The sequence below is a fragment of the Natator depressus genome, chromosome 1, assembly GCF_965152275.1.
Source record: "Natator depressus isolate rNatDep1 chromosome 1, rNatDep2.hap1, whole genome shotgun sequence".
Lineage (NCBI taxonomy): Eukaryota > Metazoa > Chordata > Testudines > Cheloniidae > Natator > Natator depressus.
This window is the reverse complement of record NC_134234.1, coordinates 145,665,780-145,689,808: the sequence shown is the minus strand read 5'-3', so window position 1 is coordinate 145,689,808 and position 24,029 is coordinate 145,665,780. Positions and strand designations below refer to the sequence as shown.

General features: G+C 40.5%; 1 protein-coding gene across 11 annotated transcripts in view; it reads left to right on the top strand.

The window, feature by feature from the left end:
* DMD (dystrophin) overlaps positions 1-24,029 on the top strand; it is a 1,886,383-nt gene that overhangs the window by 1,802,195 nt on the left and 60,159 nt on the right. For all 11 annotated transcript variants that reach the window (XM_074968560.1, XM_074968534.1, XM_074968525.1 and 8 more), the window contains 3 exons: positions 9,963-10,037; positions 17,770-17,971; positions 23,533-23,618. In XM_074968560.1, the coding sequence (XP_074824661.1) occupies positions 9,963-10,037; positions 17,770-17,971; positions 23,533-23,618 (363 nt within the window). The remainder of the gene's footprint in view (positions 1-9,962; positions 10,038-17,769; positions 17,972-23,532; positions 23,619-24,029) is intronic.

Sequence of the window (24,029 nt, the reverse complement as noted above, 5' to 3'; positions counted from 1 at the left end):
CTAGTTACAATAAGGTAAGTAACTTCCCTTTATTAATAATGATATTTTCCCTTGTCATCAAAACACCAAAGGAAGTTGTCAGCTATGATTAGAACTCAAGAGTTACAGGGTTCTACTCAGGCTCAGACTGCTAAATAATGCTGCCTGCCTCATTTCTTTTCTATGTACCACTCGCCTTGTCTGCATTTTTTTGTAACCTTTTTTAAGGAGAGAAATATGAGAGGAAGAGGAAATATAAGGCTATGTCTACACTGCACTTCCGTTGTTAAACCTTTTGTTGCTCAGGGATGTGAAAAAACATCTCCTGAATGAGAAAAATGTTAATGATGAAGAGCACGAGTGTGGACAGCGCTTCGTCAGCGGGAGACACTTTCCCAGCAATGAAGCTACCGCCCCTTGTTGGGGGTGGTTTTATTTTGCCGTCAGGAGAACTCTTTCCTGGCAACAAAGCGTAACTACACTGCTTACCTTACAATGGTGCCACTGCAGCAGCACAGCTGCGCGTTGTAAGGTGCGTAGTGTAGACTTAGCCTAACTTTACCAGCTGATCTGGCAATCCCCACTATTTTGAAGCTATGTGAGACAAAACTTTAGCAAAACGAAAGTGCTTCAACAGTGTGGTGAAACCTGGATGTTGATTGGCTGGTAGTGAGATTGTAATATAATACAAACATTTTCTAAATTCTGTTAGCTAGGAATTGTTGGAGAAAATATTGACACCTTTTTCATCAAGATACCATGCACCATTTAGGCTATTTATGCGCAGCTCTTTAAGAAGGTCATAGGCATTGTACAAGACTTCCAGTTTTTTAAATGTGGTTCTTTTTCTTTTTTCCTTCTCCCACCCCCAAAAGGGGCAGGGAAGGTGAAACAATTGGTGTTTACCATTGCAGGTCATATTTGAGGATTTGACAGCATGGAATTTAGTTTCTGCACTAAAACAAGTTAATTGCTAACTTGTTCCATGTATTAATTATCACCTGAAGCATTTAAATTCCTGCTTTGTTTTCTTTTACATAATAGCCAGGGACTGGGAATTTCACTGGGTACCCGCAGAATCATGTAGCACTGTAATGTTTTGTTGTCCTTCAGGAAGGACACTTGAATTGTGTCCATGAGCTTTATTGTGACCAATTTAAAATACATACATTCTTTTAAACTAAAGAACACAGTGGTTCCCAAGTTGAAATGGCTTCCTGAGTTACTCTCTAATTAGATTTTGTTTTTTTTAATGTCTGCCAAGCTTGTTATATGAGCAGCATTTGGCAGGAGAGAGCTTGGACCATCCCAGAAACATTTAATCATATAGGCAGTTTAATCTGTGTCAGAGGACAGTACATTATTGAATGAAACATCCCAGTCATTCAGCACTCTTTAACAGCTGGAGCAACTGTTGAATGACTGGTCTGTTCAAGAAAGACTTTGAAAAGCAGTTATGTAACAACATTTTCACCAGAGTATAGTGTCCAGACCATAGATGTGAAACATTCCTCCCTGTCAGACATTTCATCTGTTATTGGAGTCATTCTTTATCAGTCATCTTTTTAAAAAAATTACATGTTTTTCTTTCCATACAGTAAGGTATATGTATGTAAGGAATCTGGTTTTAGTGTTAAATCAAAAAAAATTTTCCACCCTCCCTCAAATCCATATATGGAAACTGCAGCTAAACCTGAAAAAAAATGGATTTTTAATAGTTTTCCTGAGAGGCCAATTTCTGTCTGTCTTAGTCTGCATCTTGACGCTGTTTTATTACTGTTAATTCAAGCAGGTGGCTCAAATTTTCAATGCTAGTATCTTACAAATAAAAGACCTTCAGCTGACCATTCACTGCCAAAAGGATTCACTCAAACTCATGTTGTATGTAATTATTGCAGTTGAAAAATTACAGTAGAAGCAACAAGATTGCAAATGCATTGAAGATACAGCTGGTAGTGCAGCTCAACTTTTTCAAGTTAGAGATTGATTCCATGTGTTTTATGACTGCTGCAACGGAGTTTGTAGCAGAATTGTGCTACAGAATCTAAGCTTTCATTTTAAAAAAACTGTATTTCTAACCTTTAGGGTTGCAAAGGTATAGCCAGAAACAGTTAACTCTAAAGGAGGCGTGCACGTTCCCACTCGTCTCAATAGAGTATTGATTACAGAACCTAATGATAATCATTTACATTTTAATATTTATCTGTTTCACTAAAGATTATTTTACCAGAAACACCTATTTTATGTGTTTATTCCATACTTCCATATCATTACCTCCACTTTGCTGGGTATCAAAAGCTCCAGTATTTATACAATTCATTTGCGTTTTTTCAGTACAAAAACTGAAAACATAGAGGCAGAGAAAAATAAGATGAATTTGTTCTGAATTTTTCTAATTTGATTGCATATTTTGTAACTCCAAGGACCCTCTGGAGGGCCGTACTCTTTCCCACATAGGATATCCACTAATTGGGTGGTAGTTCTTGGTCACTAGCATATAGGCATGCAAATTGCTTGATGCTTTAAGGTGCTGAGAAGGTCTTCCTTATCTGATATTTGTGTTGTCAAGATCTTCTTCTAAGGGGTCTGGAATCCCTTTGATTAAAGTTTTACGTATGAAAGGAACACCACTTCTTGTTGCATAACTTGTTGTCAGTTACTGAACCTGGAGGAAGACATTTGATCTGGGAATCTGGCTACTGCATTTGTTGCCATGGAGCTGATGGAGAATCTTATGGCACCTGTGATAGTGTGTAGCACAGGAAGAAACTATTGAAGTCCTATTTAATGTTTGCCAGGGATCTTTTAACGTTCATCAACAGCTTCTTGAATTCTTTTAGCTAGGCAAAGGAAAGCTTCAGTTGAACAGTAAAGCTGAGGTGGAAACTTGCAAGGATCACAGAGTCCCCTCCCCGAGACTCTGCCTCTTCCTGCCCTGCTCCGCCCTCTCCCCCCAGCACCTCCCACCCGCTGCCAAACAGCTGATCAGTGGTGGGCGGGAGGCACTGGGGGGAGGGGAAGGAACTGATCAGCAGGTGGCTGGTGGCTGCTGAGCACCCACCTTTTTTTTTTCTCCAGCGCCAGAGCACCCACAGAGTTAGCATCTACGCTTCTGTAACATAATCATGCAATGAATGCATCTCCCTTGGAGAAGGTTTATCCCTCTCTGGACTGAAAATGTTTGACGGGTTGGATCACAGAAACCCCCTGGGGGGTTGCCACGTGATGTTCCAAGACTACTTCTGCTCCTGCTTTCCTGCCCTGTCAGCTTAGGACTTCAGTGCCCTGCCTGGTTTGAGCCAGACCCGCTAGCCTGCTGCAAACCCAGACCCAGGTCTGAACCACATCCCCTAACATCTGTAGGCTTAATTAAAAGCAACTTAGGAAGTTTTTCTGTCCTTGACACTCAGATGCCCAACTCCCAATGGGGTCCAAACCCTAAATAAATCCATTTTACGCTGTATAAAGCTTATACAGGGTAAACTCATAAATTGTTCACCCTCTATGACCCTGACAAGAGATATGCACAGCTATTTCCCTCCCCCCCAGGTATTAATACATACTCTGGGTTAATTAATAAGTAAAAAGTGATTTGATTAAATACAGAAATTAGGATTTAAGTGGTTCCAAGTAGTAACAGACAGAACAAAGTGAATTACCAAGAAAAATAAAATAAAACACGCAAGTCTGTGTCTAGTAGGGCAATAAAACTGAATACAGACAAAAACCTCACCAGTTCCAGTAATCTTTCTTTTACAGACTAGTCTCCTTCTAGTCTGGGTCCAGCAATCACTCACACCCCCTATAGTTACTGTCCTTTGTTCGTTTCTTTAAGGTATCTTTGGGGGTGGAGAGGCTCTCTCTTTAGACAGCTGAAGACAAAATGGGGGGGGTCTCCCAGGGGTTTAAATAGACTTTCTCTTGTGGGTGGAGACCCCCTCCTCTCTCCTATGCTACAAAATGGAGTTTTGGAGTCACCTGGGCAAGTCACATGTCCATGCATGACTGAGTTCCTTACCAGCCAAGCCACATTCCTGGGAAAGCCCAGATGTGGACTGGCATCTCCAAATGTATTGTTGGCTTAAGGGCTTCTTGATTGGGCACTTACTGAGAATAGTCTTTTCTCAGGAAGCTGACCAGCTGCTTCACTAAAACCTACTCAGAATCAAACAAGTATGCAGCCAATATTCATAACTTCATATACAAAAATGATACATGCTTGCAGATAGGATTAATAGATTCAGTAGATCATAACCTTTACAGAGATATGTTACATGGCATATGTAGCATAAAACACATTCTAGTTATGTCATATATACATTCATAAGTATATTTCCATAAAGCCTTATAGAGGGCACCGTCACAATGTTGTTTCTGGATGTATGGACAGCGAATCCTGATTTCTTTTTTCTCTTGGATGGAAATATGATTTTTAGTGATTCCTGTATGTTCTTTTCCTCTGTCTGCTTCATTCCAAGAGACTAGGTAATCCTTGTCATCAGTGTTGTAGTATACTTGGGGGGAGAGATGTTCTCAAGTACCTGTTTCTCACTTTTAGGATCACCTGAAGCCTGAAAGTTACCCTCTTGAGATATAAGGAATCTGATGATATATCATTAGAGTAGTCCATTTCTTTTGGGTTTGGCCTTGTTCAGCCTCCAGGCACCCATGATTCAGATAATTTATAGTGTTCATCTTTTTTTTTTTTTTTTTTTAAACTTGCCTCCTTAGTTTTCCTATCTGTTTTCAGGTAAAAGAAGTTCAGGGGGTGACCCTTAGTGGACTCTCTGGGTAAAAGGGGTTTTCTCCTTTATGATCAGAATCATAGGGCGAATGTCTGGGAAGGGGACAAGAGCTATGGATGATCCATACTAAAGCTAGATGAGTGTGTCTGGCACTTTTTTTCTGAGTAGGAAGACTTGCCCTTAGAGTAAGAAGACTCTGCTTTGACTTGCCCGTAGAAGTATATTTATTTGCATTAGTGATTATCTTACCCCCTTGAACATAAGAATGACCATACTGGGTCAGACCAATGGTCCATCTAGCCCAGTATCCTGTCTTCTGGTACTGGCTAGCGTCGGATGCTTCGGAGGGAATAAACAGAACAGGCAATCAGTTAGTGATCTATCCCCTCTCACCCATTCCCAGCTTCTGGGAAACAGAAGCTAGGGACACCCAGAGCACAGGGTTGTATCCTTGACCATCTTGGCTTAAGGTTATTGATGGACCTATCCTCCATGAACTTATCCCATTCTTTTTTTGAAGACACTTATGGCCTTCACAACATTCCTTGGCAACAAGTTCCAGAGGTTGACTGTGTGTTGTGTGAAGAAGTAGTTCCTTTTGTTTGTTTTAAACCTGCTGCCTATTAATTTCATTGGGTGACCCCCTAGTTCTGTCGTCTTCATATTCTTCACACCAGTCACAATTTTATAGATCTCTATCACATCCCCTCTTAGTTGTCTCTTGGTAGATTGCTGCTCCGGTTCCCCTCTCCACACACACAAGTGCACTGATGCTTGAGTTAGCCACCCGCTGAGGAGTATGTTTTGTTCCCTTTCTGTGCCTGCTGTCAGTTACTGCAACTGCTGCCAGTGCTGAAGCTATTTAAGGAGGCAAGACTGCTCCCCTGACTTTCTTCTTTTCAAGCTTGGAGCTTTGTTAAACTGGATCAGCTTCTAGCAGCGAGGGCATTTTGGTCCCAGTGATTCACCAGCTGCAGCAGAGCCCCAAGCGAGGAAAAACAACTACAGGAATTTCTCCAAAAGAGAAGAGAAAAAAGGTAGAGAAAGGATAGAAGATAAAAGAAAATCACTGCTGGAAATCCCAGAGATAAAGACAATGATAAAGAAAGAGGAGCTGTAAGGTACACAATAGCCTCTGAATAGGGCCAGACACATCTTGAGAAAGCTGCCAAGCAGATCCATAGATGCAGGTTTCTGCTAACTGACAGGTCTAGCTACCTTTGTTGTACAAGAAGCAACAAACGCATCATCTCAAAGGAACAACATGTTTTCCCCTATGATCTAGCTTGGAATTTGAACTCTAGTCCTCCAGTTGTTAAGTGCCAATAAACTACCCTGTGAAGCCACCTAATCTTTTGTTGTTTGAATAGCAGCTATTGTCTGAGCACTGAGCTGAATGCCAGTCTGCTTTCAGATCTTGAATATGCAGATGGGTTGGTCTTGTTGGCTCAGTTTGGTGAATTGCTGCAGCTGGTGGCCAGTCTTGTTGGGCAAGAAGCAGTATACCCTGGTCTGGTTGTGGATTCAGATAAAACTAAGTGCCTGGCTGTTACCATCAAGTGTCCTCCAGCTCCATATTATAGCCCACTCAATATTAACAAGCCAAGACATTGAACAGGAGGCTGGTGGTGGCGGCAACGGCCATGACTCCCTTATAATCTTTAGCCTGATGGAGACCTCAGTTCAATTCTCCCCTCTGCCCGTTGTGGAGAAGGGATTTGAGAAGGGTCTCCTATGCTAGAGGAGAGAGTTTTAGCTGCTGGGCTATGGGCTATTCTAGTGTGGGTTTCCAACAGTCTCTCTTGTTGAGCTATTCCGCAGTGTATAAAATACTTAAATAGTCATTAGCACATCATCAGAGTGCCTCTCTAGCCTGGTGGTTAGTGCACTCATAGGACTGGCATGTTTACCCAAGTTCATGTTGCTGATCCAATAATTATTTAATTATTTAGACACAGTGGAACACCCTTTAGCAGGAGAGCCTGAGAGACACCTATACTAGAATATTTCATAACCCTGCGAATGGGGCACTGTCCTGCAATATAGGAGTCCTCTTGCTGCTGCTTTGTGACTCTAGCCCAGGGATTGGCAACCTTTGGCACACGGCCTGCCAGGGTAAGTCCCCTGGCGGGCCGGGCTGGTTTGCTTACCTGCCACATCCGCAGGTTCAGCCCATCGCAGCTCCCACTGGCCGCGGTTCGCCACTCCAGGCCAATGGGGGCTGCGGAAAGCAGCGGGCAGCACATCCCTCAGCCCGCGCCGCTTTCGGCAGCCCCCATTGGCCTGGAGTGGTGAACGGCGGCCAGTGAGAGCTGCGATTGGCCAAACCTGTGGACGCAGCAGGTAAACAAACCGGCCCGGCCCGCCAGGGGACTTACCCTGGCAGGCCACGTGCCAAAGGTTGCCAATCCCTGCTCTAGCCCTACATTTCCTTTGCTTCTATTTATAAAAAGTTCCGGGGGAGGGGAGAACATTTCAGGTGACTAAAAACAAAATTTTGGTCAACTTTTTCAGGTCACCTAAATGTTTTGAAATTTTTGGTTCAACTCAAATCTGTTTCCCCTTGGTTTTTGGAACTGCCAGCAAATTGAAAGATCAGTTATTCGTTAATTTCTAGATAACCCTCCACTAAGAGAATAGAGGCAGTATGTTAAGATCAGAGCAACAGGGTAACAAGGTTTCACAACACCATACATTGATATATTGATACAAAATAACTACTGTTCTTTCCAGTTCATCTAACTTCCTTCCAGACTTTACAGCTTCTCCCTGCACCACCACCACTTGTATTCCATTTCTGTATTTTATGCTTTGTAGGTTCAGATGCTCAGCAAGCAGCATCTCTTGGGTGAACGGAAATACAGTATTATATCGTGTTTGCAGAAAAATGGATGGAAAACATAAATGACTTCATAGACTCCACAGCAGTAGGACTGCAATGTGTATATAAAATGTAAATCATAAGCAGAGAAACTTCATCACCCTGTGCAACTGGCATTTAATAACTGCTTAGTCCTCTGGTCAAATGCTAGCCAAAGCTTTGTTTTTGTCACCCTCCACGCTGCTCACTCTTCCCCCATCTCACTTCTAACAAAGAACGTTTGCCCCTTCTTGTCCTAAAATTACAAGGTGTTTTTTTCAGAATAGAAGTGCAGATTTCCAACAAAGGAGTAAACAAGTGTACAAAGTGAAATTGAAATCTCAGTAGCGTGGCAAAGGAGAACGTTATTAATTTGCCTTCAAGACTGATTAAGTTACTTTATTTAAATACACAGTTTATTCCAAACTACATTAAGGTTTATGGACCTGTCAGTATTATAGAGAGTTAGAGTTGGCAGGAACAATACACAAGAGAGGTGCCATTAGAAAGGTGCACAGAATTGTGTAGAGAGAAGGAAATCTGCAAATACACAATGATGAAAGCCGCCAATCTCCTCTACAAGGCAGATGCTTTGGGTAGAGCATTTTGCATACTTAGGTAGAAGTTAGATACCATCTATCAAATAAGCAAACCTCAAAATACTCTCACAAAATAGCTTAATGAAAATATATTATGTAATTGGGATAGTACTCAAACATCAGTAGCATTCTAAAGTGGATTAGATGGATGGATATATAGACCTGAGATTCCACTTTGTGAGTAACTCTTCGCACGTATGTATCAGTTTACACCTTCAAAGCACTTATTTGGCCTCATCATGTCTCTGTGGGGAAATTGAGATTGAGGGCATCATCTTGAAAAAGCATAGGCCCCTTTTGCCTGCACAAAAAACGTGAATGCTGTAGCACACCTAGGTTATCTGATGGATTTACCAGGTTTGCAGCTGCAGTTAACTTGTTAAATACCTTTGCTCGTCATCACAATCACATAGTGTGCACATATTTGCATCCAGATCTCAAGTTTCTGTAATTAAAATTTTGGTTTGAGAAATTAAGTGATTTGCCCAAGACCACCAGCAAGTTGGATCAGAGCCAGGGTTAGATAGTTTCTATCCTTCAGTCTATATTGCTCTTTCCATTTAACAATGCTCTGTTTCCTACCACCAGTGGCAGTGTCTATAGGATATGAATCGGAAGACTACTGTCTGATCATTAATAATTCAGTGGCAATTTTCCTGAGTAAGGGTATTAACACAGGTTTCTTCCAGTTTGATTGATTGTATTATATCTGCCTAATATTGCCCCTTTGGTTTTAGTTTTACATGGTATTATTATTCACTTCTTGTCCCAAACTTCCTGAGGCTGTTAAATAGCTGTTGTGCTTTACCCCAAAAATAGCTGCATTTCACTGTTGAATCATCCTTGCATAGCCTTTGCCAATATCACAAGTTGCTGAGAGACTTAACTAATGGTTGTAAAATATACTATTGTTACATCCCCTTCCCCATGTAACTGGTTTGGTCTGTAGCCCAGCAGAGATTTTTATCTGTGCTGCCCTGATTTTAGAAATAGTTTTTCAACTCTGTTCAGGTTCAGTAGGAAATTACAAATATTTTGGTTTTGTTCGCCATGATAATATATCTTTAAATGATAGGCTGCAATAACAGCATTGTAACAGCCTTGTTACATAATATGTTTCTTGGCCACTCTCACTCCTGTCTCCCTGTGAATAGTAGGAGCCAGTCAGCTCATTACAACTTCAAAAGAGCTCCTGAAAAGCTACCTCTCTGGACAAATCAAAGGAGGAGTAGACTTGGGAAGAACCAGCACTAAGTGAAACTGACTAACTTCTGTACATTACAAAACTGGATTGTATCCTGTTGCTGGTTCCCATGTGCAGAGCCTAGCAGTAGCCTACCAGTTTTATCTGTGAAGAAATCTCTCTTCCAGCTGCCCTTACAGGGCATATATAAAGCAGAGAGGGAGGAGTTTAAGATTCTTAACTCTCTTAAATTGGGCATAACCTTAGAAGATATGGTATCTTCACAATAACATGAAATGCCATTTTTGATGATTATGATGTTTTAGGTGCCATGGAATTAAAAATATCATTGCACCCAGAGCAAGACAATAGTCAGTTAAATGACTGTTGATAATTATTGATCATATTGATTATTGCATTAGAAAACTAATTTTTAACAGATTTCCCCCTCTCCCCATACTTGTAATTTTTCACACATAAACCAGTGGGTATTTTCTTGATTTAGGTTTATAACCTGATTTGTTAGCTGGTCTTTGAATCCATATGCTTTTCTGGTGAAGCAGTGATCCTTTCTTTTTTTAACTTTCCCCTTGTAGCTGACCTGAACAATGTCAGATTCTCAGCTTACAGAACTGCCATGAAACTTCGAAGACTGCAGAAAGCGCTCTGCTGTAAGTATATGCCTGTGCTTTATAGACTTTCTTCTCGTCTCTTCTGCCAAAAGGGCAAACCTGTTTGGCAACTTTTAGAAAAAGAAAATATTTCATGAACAAAAGTCTGTCAACTGCGTGAACACTTTGAACCAGAATCATTGTCACTATTTTTCAGTTTTGTACCACTCAAACCTACCTCAAGCAAAGTTAAGACGAGTATAAATCTGATCCTAAGTTAACAATTTCTAAATGTTACCTAAATAAACAGGCTAAGATAGGAATTTTTGCCACCCTCATTACCGAAGTGCCTGAGAACGTCTCACCAGTGCTTTATAGGTCCGTTAATGTCTAGAGCATTCTATAGTGGCGTTAATCTTAAACATGAGTATGAACCCAGGGTCCTGGGTGGGCTTGTACAACCCACACTGAAACCTGTACCACCACCACCACATCTTCATTGCTAGTTTTAGCCACACTAGCTAAATTAAAGCTAATGTGGGTATGCCTACACGGGCTGCAATCACACCTCTGAATGCAGCGTACACCTACCCTGTGTCATACTTGGCTGTGTATTCACATTGGCTAGTTACCTACTTTATTATGGATCATAGTTTCCTTATTAGACCAATCAAACACAAATTAAACAGTTTTAAATGCCATGTGAAACTATTGTGTAATATTTTAATTTTATTCATTCACTTTTAGTTGTAGACAGAGTTTAATTTCTGGTATAGTTGCAGACATGTTTCTACTGTCTCTTCTGTTTCAGCCTGGGATCTGTGTTCACATGCTCTTTGGAACTGTGTCAAACCTCAGTATCTTTAAGCATATTCACTATGGGGCTGAGGGAGGGGTGAGTTAAAGTGAGAGGTTTCACTAATGCACAGAGTTAATCCTTGAAAGTCTTGCATTAATGAACACTTTCAACAGTAACTGAAAATTCTGGCAGCATAATGAAAGATGGGAGAAGAATTGCCAGATCCCTACAAGCCCACGCAATGTTTCTAAACTCGTATAATTTGGAATGTTTTGCCAATATTAAAATAGTGATAAAGAATTAGTAATGAAATTCTTAGAGATTAGAAATATCCGTTCTTAATATAATTCCTCTCCCCCAGTTTCATCCCCTGAAAATGTGCAGGATAGCAATATACTATTCCCATCTTTTTCTTTCTTTTTTAAAAATAAATAAAAATATACTATTTGTAGTTGCCAGACTATTTCTGAATATGTAAACACCAAATACAAATATGTTCCAATAAGTTGCGTCTAGCAACTGCTGGATGAATCTGCTGTGCTTCTCACTTGGAACTATACAAACTTATTTAACCTTTGTATAGTATAGACCTGTTAAGGTTTACGTTTTGCATCAGTCCTAAATTTTATAGAGAGTTTCAAGAGTGGGATAAGAACTAAACATTGATGGGCTTTTCCATTACAAATGGGAGTCTATTCTGACCCTGTACCATTCTATTTATTCTATAGACCTTTCTAAAGTGTTGATTTCCCATGGGAAATCCACTTCAAGAAACTGTTTATGAATTACATGGTTCTCACCGGACAGCTTGAATATATGTGTAACTGAGACACTTTTGTGCCTGAACATATGGAACCTAAAACACTTTGGGCCAGATTTGGATCTTGTTTACCTAATTCCACACCTGTGTAACTCTGTTAAGTGTGATCAGAAATAGGTTCTTAGACTTCAGAAATGTTAACTACCTGGGTGAGAACCTGGCTCCACTGATGTCAATAGCATAACTCCTACTGATTTCAATTGGACTGGGATTTCACTCCCAGTGTTTATAAAAGCTTTTTCTTGTGTTTATCTTCTGTCCATTCAAAATAATAGAGAGAACTAGATGCTGGATTAATCTCATATTGTCCTGCTGCTTCCACATTTTTTAGAAATTCTCAATTTGTTAGACTAGCTATTGCAGGACAACTGTTTCTTTTATAAACTTTTAAGAACTGCCCTGCCATACGATTATATTTATAGTGGCACACAATTCCTTCTTTCTCATACTGTTTTAACAAGTTTATGGTACAGTTTGTCTTTATATAAGTGTTTACTTGAGGGCAAATGAAGATTTTTCTGAGATCCAGATGTTTTAACAAACATGCAGTGGCACCTATACTAAATACCTAAGCACATTCTTCACACTTGTATCCATAGAGAGTTGTTTGAGGAGTCTGGATAACTATTTGTGCTCACTATTTGAGAAGCAATATTCCTGAAAAGAACAAAGACACCATCATTAAATAGTCTTATCTTACAATTTCACCAGCATTTGTGAACCCAATTTAATTATGCAGCAAAGTTATTATTGAGGTTTTTTTACTGTTTCTTTCAATTTGGCACTAATAGAAATTGAACACTATTTTGGATCTCAAGGCATCGAGACATAAGCAAGAGAGCTCAAATTTCCAGTTGAAGTAATTGCTTTTATCTCCTTCCTTTTTACTTGATCTTTGAAACTTGGTGGGGAAGGAGAGAAGTCTTGGATTGTTTTCGTTTTCTGCAAATCCACCAAATCTGTAAAATACAAGACATTTTTGTCTTTTGAGGTTTGTTTTTATTTCCCAGTCAGATTATGTTTACCTCATAGAAGGCCTTGAGAGCTGGAGATATGTCCTGTTTCTAAATGTCAAAAATGAAAATGCTTTAAAATAATCAACTATACTTAGACTGTTTATGTTTTGTGCCTTTACAGGATTTTGGGAAACTAAGTGTAAGAATGAGTTTAGTATAGTTTATATGTGTATGTATGTAAAGGTATATTAAGGCTAAAAAGAGAAATGTAGAAAAAATGATGATGATCCTGCACAAATAAATTCATGTGCTGATAAATGTTTGCACATGGTATTACCCTGAAATATTCTCAGATGTGGCACCAGCCTCCCAGCACTATAGCATATTATGTACACGCTAGATATAATCATTTCACCATTGCTTTTAAATTTACATTCCCCTTTGATAATCACATCAAAGCATGTTCATTTTCTTGTGTACAGAATTGCTTTAAAAATGTATCCTCTTTAAGTGCAATCCGCATCTGAACGTTATGATGTCAATAAAATTCACTTTGTTCTACAAGCTTCTCCTGGAGATTCAACAAGAGAAAAATATGCAGCAGTTTCTATACCAATTATCTTCTTTTGCTCTATGTATACTAACTAAATTAAAAGTTTACTTATATATCAACAGAGAACATCAGGTTTACTCATGGGATGACCTTGCTTTCTGTGAGATCCCTGTATGATTTTAATTACCAGCCATATTTAGTTTCCCTCAATTTCAGTATGTGATTACTACTGAGTATCTTTTTCCTTTTCTGAGTATTTTTTATCTTTTTTTATCTGATGAAGTGAGTTCTAGCCCACGAAAGCTTATGCCCAGATAAATTTGTTAGTCTCTAAGGTGCCACATGGACACCTCATTGTTTTTTCTTACTGAGATAGTTGTCAGCTTTCTCCCTAAAACGTGCCTTTCATGCATTGTCCTTAGATTTTCCCATGCTTCAGATCAGATTACGAGTACCATTTTACAGACTAGGTCCCCCCTTGCCCATGTCTTTGATGGGGAATGTGAGTTGGCCTTAAGCACAAACTCCCACTTCTATCTCTCTCTTTGAAAGCCAAAGTACTGTTTACCATGGCTGGGATACAAATATCTAGAGGCTGATCAGTGCACAAACTGCCAGTTTATCTAAAATAATTGGCTGAGCCTTACACTCAACTTGATGGAATTTCTCTATTTGTCTGTTAAGATGTAACATGATGGCTTTTGAACACTGCATCCAATTAATTTCAAAGCTTCAGGGAATGTTCTAGGCATCAGTGGGCAGAACCCTATTGATTTTTTGTGAAAACTGGAAAACCAGAGTGTGTGCAATGAGCTCAGCCTACAGAAACTACACAGTGTGCAACCCGTTGGGTTTTAATTGCTTAAGTTAAGACTAGTGCAAACCCCCAGGTAGGGACACACAAATTGATTTACAACTCTTTTGTATCTATTCAGTTGACTGCATTAAGCCACGTGATGGGGGTTATGTCTCAGGTTATGACCATGCATGTGGGTCCATATTTTGGGAGGAGTCTGAGTCTTATATCTTGGAGGGAAATGGACCTCCAGTACTTTTCCCACTAAGCTCCTGATGCCTTTGTGGGGCGAAGTCCAGGAGGACTAGAAGTTGTCCTACAGCAGAGTCTGGTGTCACACCACCCCATGTGTTATTAGATACCCATCTATGATAGACTTCAAGACAAGACCGAAGGCTTGATAGATAAATAAAGAGCACATTTAAAGCATTTTAAGATGCTGCCACGTATTAGTGTTAAAAGCGTTCCCAAAATAGAATGACCCATGTTTATCTGTAGTCACATGTATAATTAAGCTGCCGCCCAAATGTTTGAGGGGTCCACTTAATTACCATTGATTCATTGTCACAGAGGAACTGAGCATTCAGCCTAAAGCTAAAGTTAAAGGTGTTGTGAATGCAGTGCTGCGTTTCGAATTTGACTAATAAATTGTTACTAGAGAGAAGCATCTTTCTATGATCCTTAGAGATGGGGCTGGTAAATAGGCTGTTGTTGAACAAGACATACATCTTAGGATAGTTACCTTTTTACATGTCAGTAAATGAGATACAGTCTCCACAATAAAAATGCTTTATATTTTTAAAAAAATTAAATGTATTCACTCCGTAAGCTAAATCTTTTAGTATAACAGTAGGGACATGTATATATCATTACATACTTTTTCTTTGCTTTAGGATTTGGGTACATGAGGCACATAAGCTAAGATTTTCAGATGTCCTTAAGGGGTTTAGGAGCACAAGTTCCTTTGATGTTTTTCAATGAGATTTGTATTCTGAAATTCCATAAGTACTACTGAAAATCCCATCCATATTGTATAACCCCTTGCAAATTATTCAGTGGCTGAGTCTGGAAGGCTAAAGTAGTGTCCTGTAGGACACAAAGAGCCAGATTCATTCTTGACGGAATTTTAAGTTGCATCAGAAGTGAATTTGGCCAATGTGACATTAAGCTATTGCTTCACTGTTAAAATCTGTTAAATTGTGAAGTATTGTTGCTTGTCAAAGCTCATTAAAAATCTTTATTTCAAAGAGAAGAAGCATGGTCTTGTGGTTAGGACACTCACCTAGAACTTGGGAGATCTTGGTTCAGTTCCCAGTTCTGTCACCTAATTCCTATATGATCTTCACTTAGGGCTGGATTCTTCCAAACTTAATCACATTGAGTTATACCATACTCCGTGATTATCCTATTGAAATCAACTCAATGTGAGTAAGAGTGACAGAATTTGGCCTTCAGTCTGTCTGGTTTGCTTCCTTATCTGTGAAGTCAGTAAAACAGTGCTTCCACATTTCATGGAGGTGGTGTGGGGATGAAATATTTGTGAGGTGCTCAGATATTATGGCAGTGATTGCAAATATAGATAGCCCTCATTATCTTGCTTTCTTGTATGATCCCCATTTCATTTTAAAAATCATCTCTCATAACACTGAAAATTGTTATCCTTCAAAGCTTAGAGGCAAAATACTTCCCTCAATCAGTTGATACTGAACTGTTTTTGATCTTAGTGGGAGGTGCATTTAGAGATTAAGGGTAATAAGTAGAACTGTGTAAAGAACAGAAGTTCCATTTATTGAAGGATTTTGAATTTTCACTTCATTCTGTATCAGAACAAAACAGAAAATTTTCAAAACTCTCCAAAAAGAAAAAATTCTGTGAAAAAAAATTGTTTGATTGAAACGCTTCGTTTTGACAAAATTGTTTCATTTTGGTTTTGACGTATTTTGTATGACATTGTTATAGAGAATACAAAAAAAAATTGACACAAGAAGTCAGTTTGATAGAGCTACATATTCCGATGGAATATGGCCCCCCTGAAATTTCTCCTATCATCTTTAGTAAGTGGTATTTTATTTGCTAAAAGTAATGATGTGATGGAAATAGATGGAAAACCTCAGTAAAGTTGGCATGTCCTAAAATGACATTATGTTCAATATGTTTTTAATCAAATACTGTCAACAGGAATATAAAAATTAAATTAAATGATTTCATGTTTTATATGCTCTGAATAAGACATTTTATTTATATGGCATCCAATAGTGTGGTAGGTCTTTTACAGACAATAAGAAATTATTCTGACTTTTACAATTTACAGTCTAAGGCCTTGTCCTGCAAAGCCTTAATGCAGTGGTTCTCAACTCACGGACCAATCAGCACACCGCTGTGGACCATGGGACACCCTCAGGGCCATACACAGTGATGAGCTGCCAAAATCTTAACAACGGGTTCCCTCCTCACCCCACGAGCGGGTCGTTGTCCACCTCCGCCCCCCGGGACTCCTGCCCCATCCAACCCCCCAGCGTTCCTTGATGCCTGCCCCCCCAGGACCTCTGCCCCATCCGACCCCCTCCCCTGTCCCCTGACTGCCCCCAGAACCGGGCAGGAGGGTCTTGTAGGCCATCATAGTGGGTGCCCACCCCACCCCTAAGAGCCAGAGGTACCTGCCGGGGGGCGAGGTGGGGAGTCCCGGAGGTGCTTACCTGGGGCAGCTCCCAGGAAGCATCCAGCAGGTCCCTCTGGTTCCTAGGGGTGGGGGAGCATAGCTAGTGGGGAGTGGCCGCTCCCCCACTGATCACATCAAAAGTGGTGCCTTAGGCGCCGACTCCCTGGGTGCTCTGGGGCTGGAGCACCCACGGGGAAAATTGGTGGGTGCAGAGCACCCACTGGCAGCTCCCCACCCTGCGCCTGGCCCCAGATCACCTCCACTCTGCCTCCGCCTCCTCCCCTGAAAGCACTGCCCCGCTCTGCTTCTCCACACCTCCCCCGGCTTCCCACGAATCAGCTGTTTGGCGGGAAACTGGGGCAGGCTGAGAAGCAGGCAGCGGCTTCCTGCTCAGGCCCAGGGAGGCGGAGGTGATCTGAGGAGGGAGCAGTTCCCCTGTACGCCACCCCCCACCCCCGGTTACCTGCTGCAGCGCAGGCGGCCCTCCTCGCCCCCCCCCCCCGCCCCACCTCACCTGCGCATTCCCGGGCCTGAGCAGGAAGCTGGCGGCCTGCTTCTCAGCCTGCCCCAGCTTCCCGCGCGAACAGCTGATTCGTGGGGGGGGGGGGGGGCAGAGAAGCAGAGCAGGGTGGTGCATTCAGGGGAGGAGGTGGAGCTGAGGTGAGCTGGGGCTGGGGGTGGGGCGGGGAGCCGCCGGTGGGTGCTCTGCACCCACCAAATTTTCCCCTTGGGTGCTCCAGGGCTGGAGCACCCGTGGAGGTGGTGCCTAAGGCTCCACTTTTGGCCGGTTAAATTTAGAAGCCCTTTTAGAACCGGTTGTCCCTCGCGGAACAACCGGTTCTAAAAGGACTTCTAAATTTAACAACCAGTTCTAGCGAACCGGTGCAAACCGGCTCCAGCTCACCACTGGCCATACAGATAGTGTGTGTATGTGTATATATATATATACACATATATAGTGTGGATGGGGCCACATAGAGAGGTGCATATGCAGCCCACAATGTTAAATACTTTGAGAACCACTGGCCTAATGCATGTCTAGGAGTCTGCAGGATTGGGGCATAAAAGGTTATTTTCAGACAAAGGGTTGGGGAAGGGATGAAAGCTTAAGAAAATTTTAATCAAAATATATTATTGTCGGGAGGGGGGGGTTAATGCTTGAAATGACTGAGTGTTTTTTTGTTGTTGATGTTATTTTACTTTAAACAGTGGATCTACTGAGTCTGTCTGCTGCATGTGATGCCTTGGACCAGCACAACCTCAAACAGAATGACCAGTCGATGGATATCCTTCAGATCATTAACTGCTTGACCACCGTTTATGATCGATTGGAACAAGAGCACAATAACCTGGTCAACGTCCCTCTCTGTGTGGACATGTGCCTCAACTGGCTGTTGAATGTCTATGACACGTATGTGCAAGTAGTCTGAGTGTACTGTACTAAAAGGCTTTAATGACATTTGGGGGTAATGAGCTGTCTTCCTGGTTACAAAATGAGTGGCTTGAAGCTGGAAAGCTGGTGGTCATAGTGCAAGTTTAATAAAACTAATGGCTTACTGGTTGCACTTAGCTGAATCAATACAGCCCTGAGTTAGGCTTGGAATCCTAAATTGTTTTATTAAGCTAAGAAGTGATATAGCTGGAGAACAGAACATTCTACTTTAAAATGGTCTGTGTATCTAGGGGTCATTTTTCAGAACTCCATCCCATCATTAAGTTACGACTCTGCAAGGCACTTTTGAATTTCCTTGTTAATACGCCTTTATCTTTACTAATTAAGAGTATTATCAAAAAGCAACAGCATAATCTTCATTATATGTGTGCTCATGCTTGTGCAACTTCCAACAGTTAAGCCTATTCAGAGTGGCCCATTTTCTAGAGCTGTTAGTATGTAATCCTTGTTAGAGGCTGGAAAGGGGGCCACCTGTGGTGCAATATACTTGTGACTTTTAATAGTCAACAGATCTGAGTGAATTTTCTTAGGTTAGTAATGTGGCTTCTAAAATTCAGGTTTAGCAAACAAAGGGCCCTTCAAATTAAAATTTAGATCTGCTGAGTCCACACTCCTGAATTTACTGAAGATGGGGTAGATTTACTTGGATAGTCTTACAGAAAATCTGTTCAATTTGCTGTTTTAATCAGCTGCCTCCTAGAGCTCGGACAACTCCTAAATTACCAATAATGAAATAAAGCAGCCTAGTTTTGGATTATTGTTGGATTTACAGTAACAAAGAGCTCTGCAAATTTGGCAGTCCAAGCCCTGACTTGCTTACTTAAGACTAGAAGTATCTATTAGGTATCCTTAAAATCAGACACACACTCGCATGTCATGTGGCAAAATAAACCTGTGTAGATGAGAGAGTGTGCTTTTAATTTCATCAATGTTTTGGATTAAATTAAAATAAAGATCCATAGCGTGGGAATACTTCCATGCCCCAAGAATGTTTCTTTCATCAAGTTTTAATCCGTGTAATTACGCCTTATTGATTTCTGGATCAGAAACTGCAGATGTCTCCAAACCTCTTCCCACAGGGTGATTCTATAAATGGAGGACTTCCTATTCTGACTTAATCCACAACTGCCATCGAGTTAATGTGGATAGTCATTCTGCCATGTTATATTATGTATTGTGATTGCACTAGATTTTTTGCTTTGTTCACAGGCAATAGAGAACAGGCCTATATTTAATATTTAGGTTAATTTTTTTAAAATCTACTTGAGTTTTCAGAAAACAAATATCTGATCCAGTTTGTATTTAGACCCAAACATGAATAAAATCTGAATACAAATTACAATTCTTCCCAATCAAAAAATGTTTGATGTGTAGGCTGGGGCAATAAAATCATAGAAGATTAGGGTTAGAAGAGACCTCAGGAGGTCATCTAGTCCAACCCCCTGCTCAAAGCAGGACCAACCCCAACTAAATCATCGTAGCCAGGGCTTTGTAAAGGCTGGCCTTAAAAACCTCTAAGGATGGAGATTCCGCCATTTCCCTAGGTAACCCATTCCAGTGCTTCACCACCCTCCTAGTGAAATAGTGTTTCCTAATATCCAACCTAGACCTCCCCCACTGCAACTTGAGACCTTTACTCCTTATTCTGTCATCTGTCACCACAGAGAACAGCCTAGCTCCATCCTCTTTGGAACCCCCCTTCAGGTAGCTGAAGGCTGGTATCAAATCCCCCCTCACTCTTGTTTTCTGCAGACTAAATAAGCCCAGTTCCCTGGAAATGGCCCACCTTGATTATCATACACATTGTAAGGAGAGTGATCACTTTAGATAAGCTATTACCAACGGGAGAGTGGGGTGGGGGAGTGGGGGGAGAAAACCTGGATTTGTGCTGGAAATGGCCCACCTTGATTATCATACACATTGGAAGGAGAGTGATCACTTTAGATAAGCTATTACCAGCAGGAGAGTGGGGTGGGGGGAGAGAAGACCTTTTGTAGTGATAAACACCCATTTTTTCATGGTCTGTGTGTATAAAAACATCTTCTGTATTTTCCACAGTATGCATGCTATGAAGTGAGCTGTAGCTCATGAAAGCTTATGCTCAAATAAATTGGTTAGTCTCTAAGGTGCCATAAGTACTCCTTTTCTTTTTGCAAATACAGACTAACACGGCTGTTACTCTGAAACCCAGTTCCCTCAGCCTCTTCTCGTAAATCATGTGCCCCAGCCCCCAATCATTTTTGTTGCCCTCCGCTGGACTGTCTCCAATTTGTCCACATCCTTTCTGTAGTGGGGGGCACCAAACTGGACTCAATACTTCCAGATGTGGCCTCACCAGAGCGGAATAGAGGGGAATAATCACTTCCCTCAATCTGCTGCCAGCGCTCCTACTAATGCATCCCAATATCCCATTAGCATTCTTGTCAACAAGGCCACGCTGTTGACTCGTATCCAGCTTCTCATCCACTGTAATCTCCAGGACCTTTTCTGCAGAAGAGCCACTTAGCCATGTCCCCAGCCTGTAGCAGAGCATGGGATTCTTCCGTCCTAAGTGCAGGACTTTGCACTTGTCCTTGTTGAACCTCATCAGCTTTCTTTTGGCCCAATTCTCCAATTTGTCTAGGTCACTCTGGACCCTATCCCTAGTCTCCAGTGTATCTACCTCTTCCTGCAGCTTAGTGTCAAATCCTGCTTGCTTCTCCTCAAGACTCTTTCTTGCTAAATTCGGTCTCATTATGTTTGTTTATTTCATTGAAACCTGCTACATTGTAAAAAGAACAGGAGTACTTGTGGCACCTTAGAGACTAACAAATTTATTAGAGCATAAGCTGTCAAGGGCTACAGCCCATTTCATCGGATGCATAGAATAGAACATATAGTAAGATATAGATATACAGATAAGTTGGAAGTTACCATACAAACTGTGAGAGGCTAATTAGTTAAGATGAGCTATTATCAGCAGGAGAAAAAAACTTTTGTCGTGATAATCAAGATGGCCCATTTTGACAGTTGACAAGAAGGTGTGAGAATACTTAATTTAAGGAAATACATTGTAAATTATAGTTTGTGCTGTTGAGGGAAGGGATGCTGGGGAAATAGATGCTACAGGACTGGATGGAACATTGTAGGGACCCAGAGATGAGGGAAGTGCATGGCCTTTTACTGAAGTTTTGTGTTTGTGTTATCCTGGATGAGCACAGAAAGAAGAGCCAAGGGTCAAATGTATTTAGCGTTACTGATTGGGTAAATAAATCCCGCAATGATTTTCTTGAATTCATTCTCCTATAAGAGACTCTGTGGCATTTAAAAAAAAAAAAAAGCCCTAATAATTTGCATTTATTATGCTTCCCAACTGTTATTTGTAAAGGTATTGATAACCGGAACACACTAGCAATGACTGGTCCAATTTGGGGTGCGGCCTTGCAGCTATTCAATATGTTTCAAATTTGTTTTAATTGATCAGATATTCATACTCATTTGCTGTTACATGCTAAATTATCTGTTTGATTTGGGAGGCAGGGAGGAGGGCGTAGCCAACTGAACCAACTCATGCTTCATGTAAGTTCCTATTTAATATACCGCACAGGAAAAGCATCATGTTACATGCCTCTCCTGTATAATTTGCATGAGGCTGGTATTTATCTGCATGGGTTTCTGAGGGCACAAAGGATAATGAATTTGGAAAGGATTTGAGGAAGGGGAGGAAGTGCTGAGAAGAAAAGAATAAGAACACAATGTTCAACTGACATAAGTGAATAACAGAAGCTGATTTACGAATAGGAAAAGAATATTTTTAAAAATAAAAATGGGATGTGTTGAGGGAACCAAATTCTGCTCTGTTACACCAATGTAAATCTGTAGTGTCTCTTCATTTCAGTGGAGTTTTTTTTACTAAGGTATTATGCTTGTATGATAGCAGAATTTGGGCCAATGCATGTAAATGGCTGTTCTGCTGATCTTGACAGTATTACAGAGGAAATGTATTTACTGGCTGAACTGCTCGCATACTGTGCAGCACAGCGTGGGGTGCCTTTTATAATTGCATGCATTAATATTGTTCTTATTTTCAGTGACAATAGTGAAAGTGGCACTTACAGACTGAAAATTGATAGACTTCTGCCTAAAGGAGTTGTTAGACATATGCTTATTGTATTGTACATATTTTGATCATTTGTTTGGGGGAGAGAGGTTGTTTTTGTTTAAATATATCAAAATTGGGATATTAACTGGAATATTATTTCGTGTGGGCGTCAGCCATTGAAAGTAAATAGAAATAAAACTGAGTTCTGAAGTAGGATTTCAAGCAGAGAAGTTGCGTGGCACACAGTCATGGAGGATGTTGTAGATATAGAGAGGCTGCAGAGCACATGTGGATATGGGACAGGGGGATGATTACAGACCACATATGGCCAGGGGTGGGGCCCATACAGGCTCTTTAAAGTGAGTGGAAAGTGTTTGAATGTTACATCTTTGGTGTCACTAATGAATTGAGGCTAATGCTGACACTAAGCAAAGACATGTTTCAAAATGTTCACCACCTCCCAGTGTTCCCAGTAGGAATGAAGTCAGGCTGTCCATAGGGAAGAGGGTGGCTCCTCATGCTGTCTGGGACCCCCATCTTCCCTAAAGACATCTTGACTTCACTTCCATTGTAAACAGCGGAAGGTAGTAGCCATATTAAAAGATGAAGTGTTTACTAAAGGCACTTTTAGCTTCGCTCCCATTGATCACAAAAGGAAATGGCGGCCATTTTAAAAGAGGGCAATTCTTTGAATTTTCTGTATAAGAACATTTCTTTGTCAGCCCTTTCTGAAGCACTTTCAGTTATAAATAATAAAAGCGAAAAATAACCATTAATCGTTAAAGTCTTCAAATGTGGTGACATTCAGTCTATATGGGAAATCTGAAGAGTGCATGATTTGGTTATTAAGGTCATTTGGACTAGAAAAATAGACTGGCGCAGGGTGTTATATTTTTTACAGGGCCCATTTTAAAATTAATATTAACTCTCAAACTAATTAAAGGTTATGTACCGTGAATGTTCAGACTCAGTAAGTGTTGTAATTGTGGGGAGATACACTGTTATTGCATTCATGTCAGAGTGGTTGAATCCCTGATTTAAGTGCAAAACGTAGCATTAACTATGGACCTGCAACCAGTTACTTATCTTGGAGCTGTTGATGAACATTGTTTAACCAGTGTATTCCACAAGTCATGTATAAGTTACGCAAGAATTAATTTTTGTGAAGTAGTACAGAATCATAGAAATGTAGTGCTAGAACGGACCTTAAGAAGTTATCTAGTCTAGCCCCCTGTGCTGAGGCAGGACCAAGTAAACATCCCTGACATGTATTTGTCCAACCTGTTCTTTAAAATATCCAGCAATTATCGGGCCTCTAAGATTGGTGGTTAAGATTGTGTTTAATTTTAAAAGTTGCATTATTCTCCTAAATAAGACCTCAAATATGTGGATTATATTATCAATCAGTGTTTGTTTTTCTTATCATAATCATCAACAGGGGTCGAACAGGAAGGATCCGTGTCTTATCTTTTAAAACCGGTGTAGTTTCCCTGTGTAAAGCACATTTGGAAGATAAGTACAGATGTAAGTCATGTGTCTTAATTTATATTTTATTTCTTTTTAATTTATTTTATTTTAATTTTTTCCTATATATCATGGAAACACAAAAAATCAGGACAGAAAAGTCCTGTTAGGTCTTCTAATCCTTCAGTGAAGGATAGTTCTCTACAATGTATTTTAAGTGACTTGTTCAGTGTAGATTTCACCCCATTTCCCATGATAGATTAAAGTTTTTTCTACACTGGCCAGAAAAAAATCAATGACACCATATTAGGAAGAAGTAGGGTTTAATATGATTTGTCATAGAAAGGTACTAAAACTTTTTCCCTGACCAGTGTAGACAGGATCTAAATGATGAGATGACAAAGTACAAAAAGAAATGTTTCAGGAAAAATTATATTTAGAGCAACTTGTGTTATAGCATGTTGAATAAAA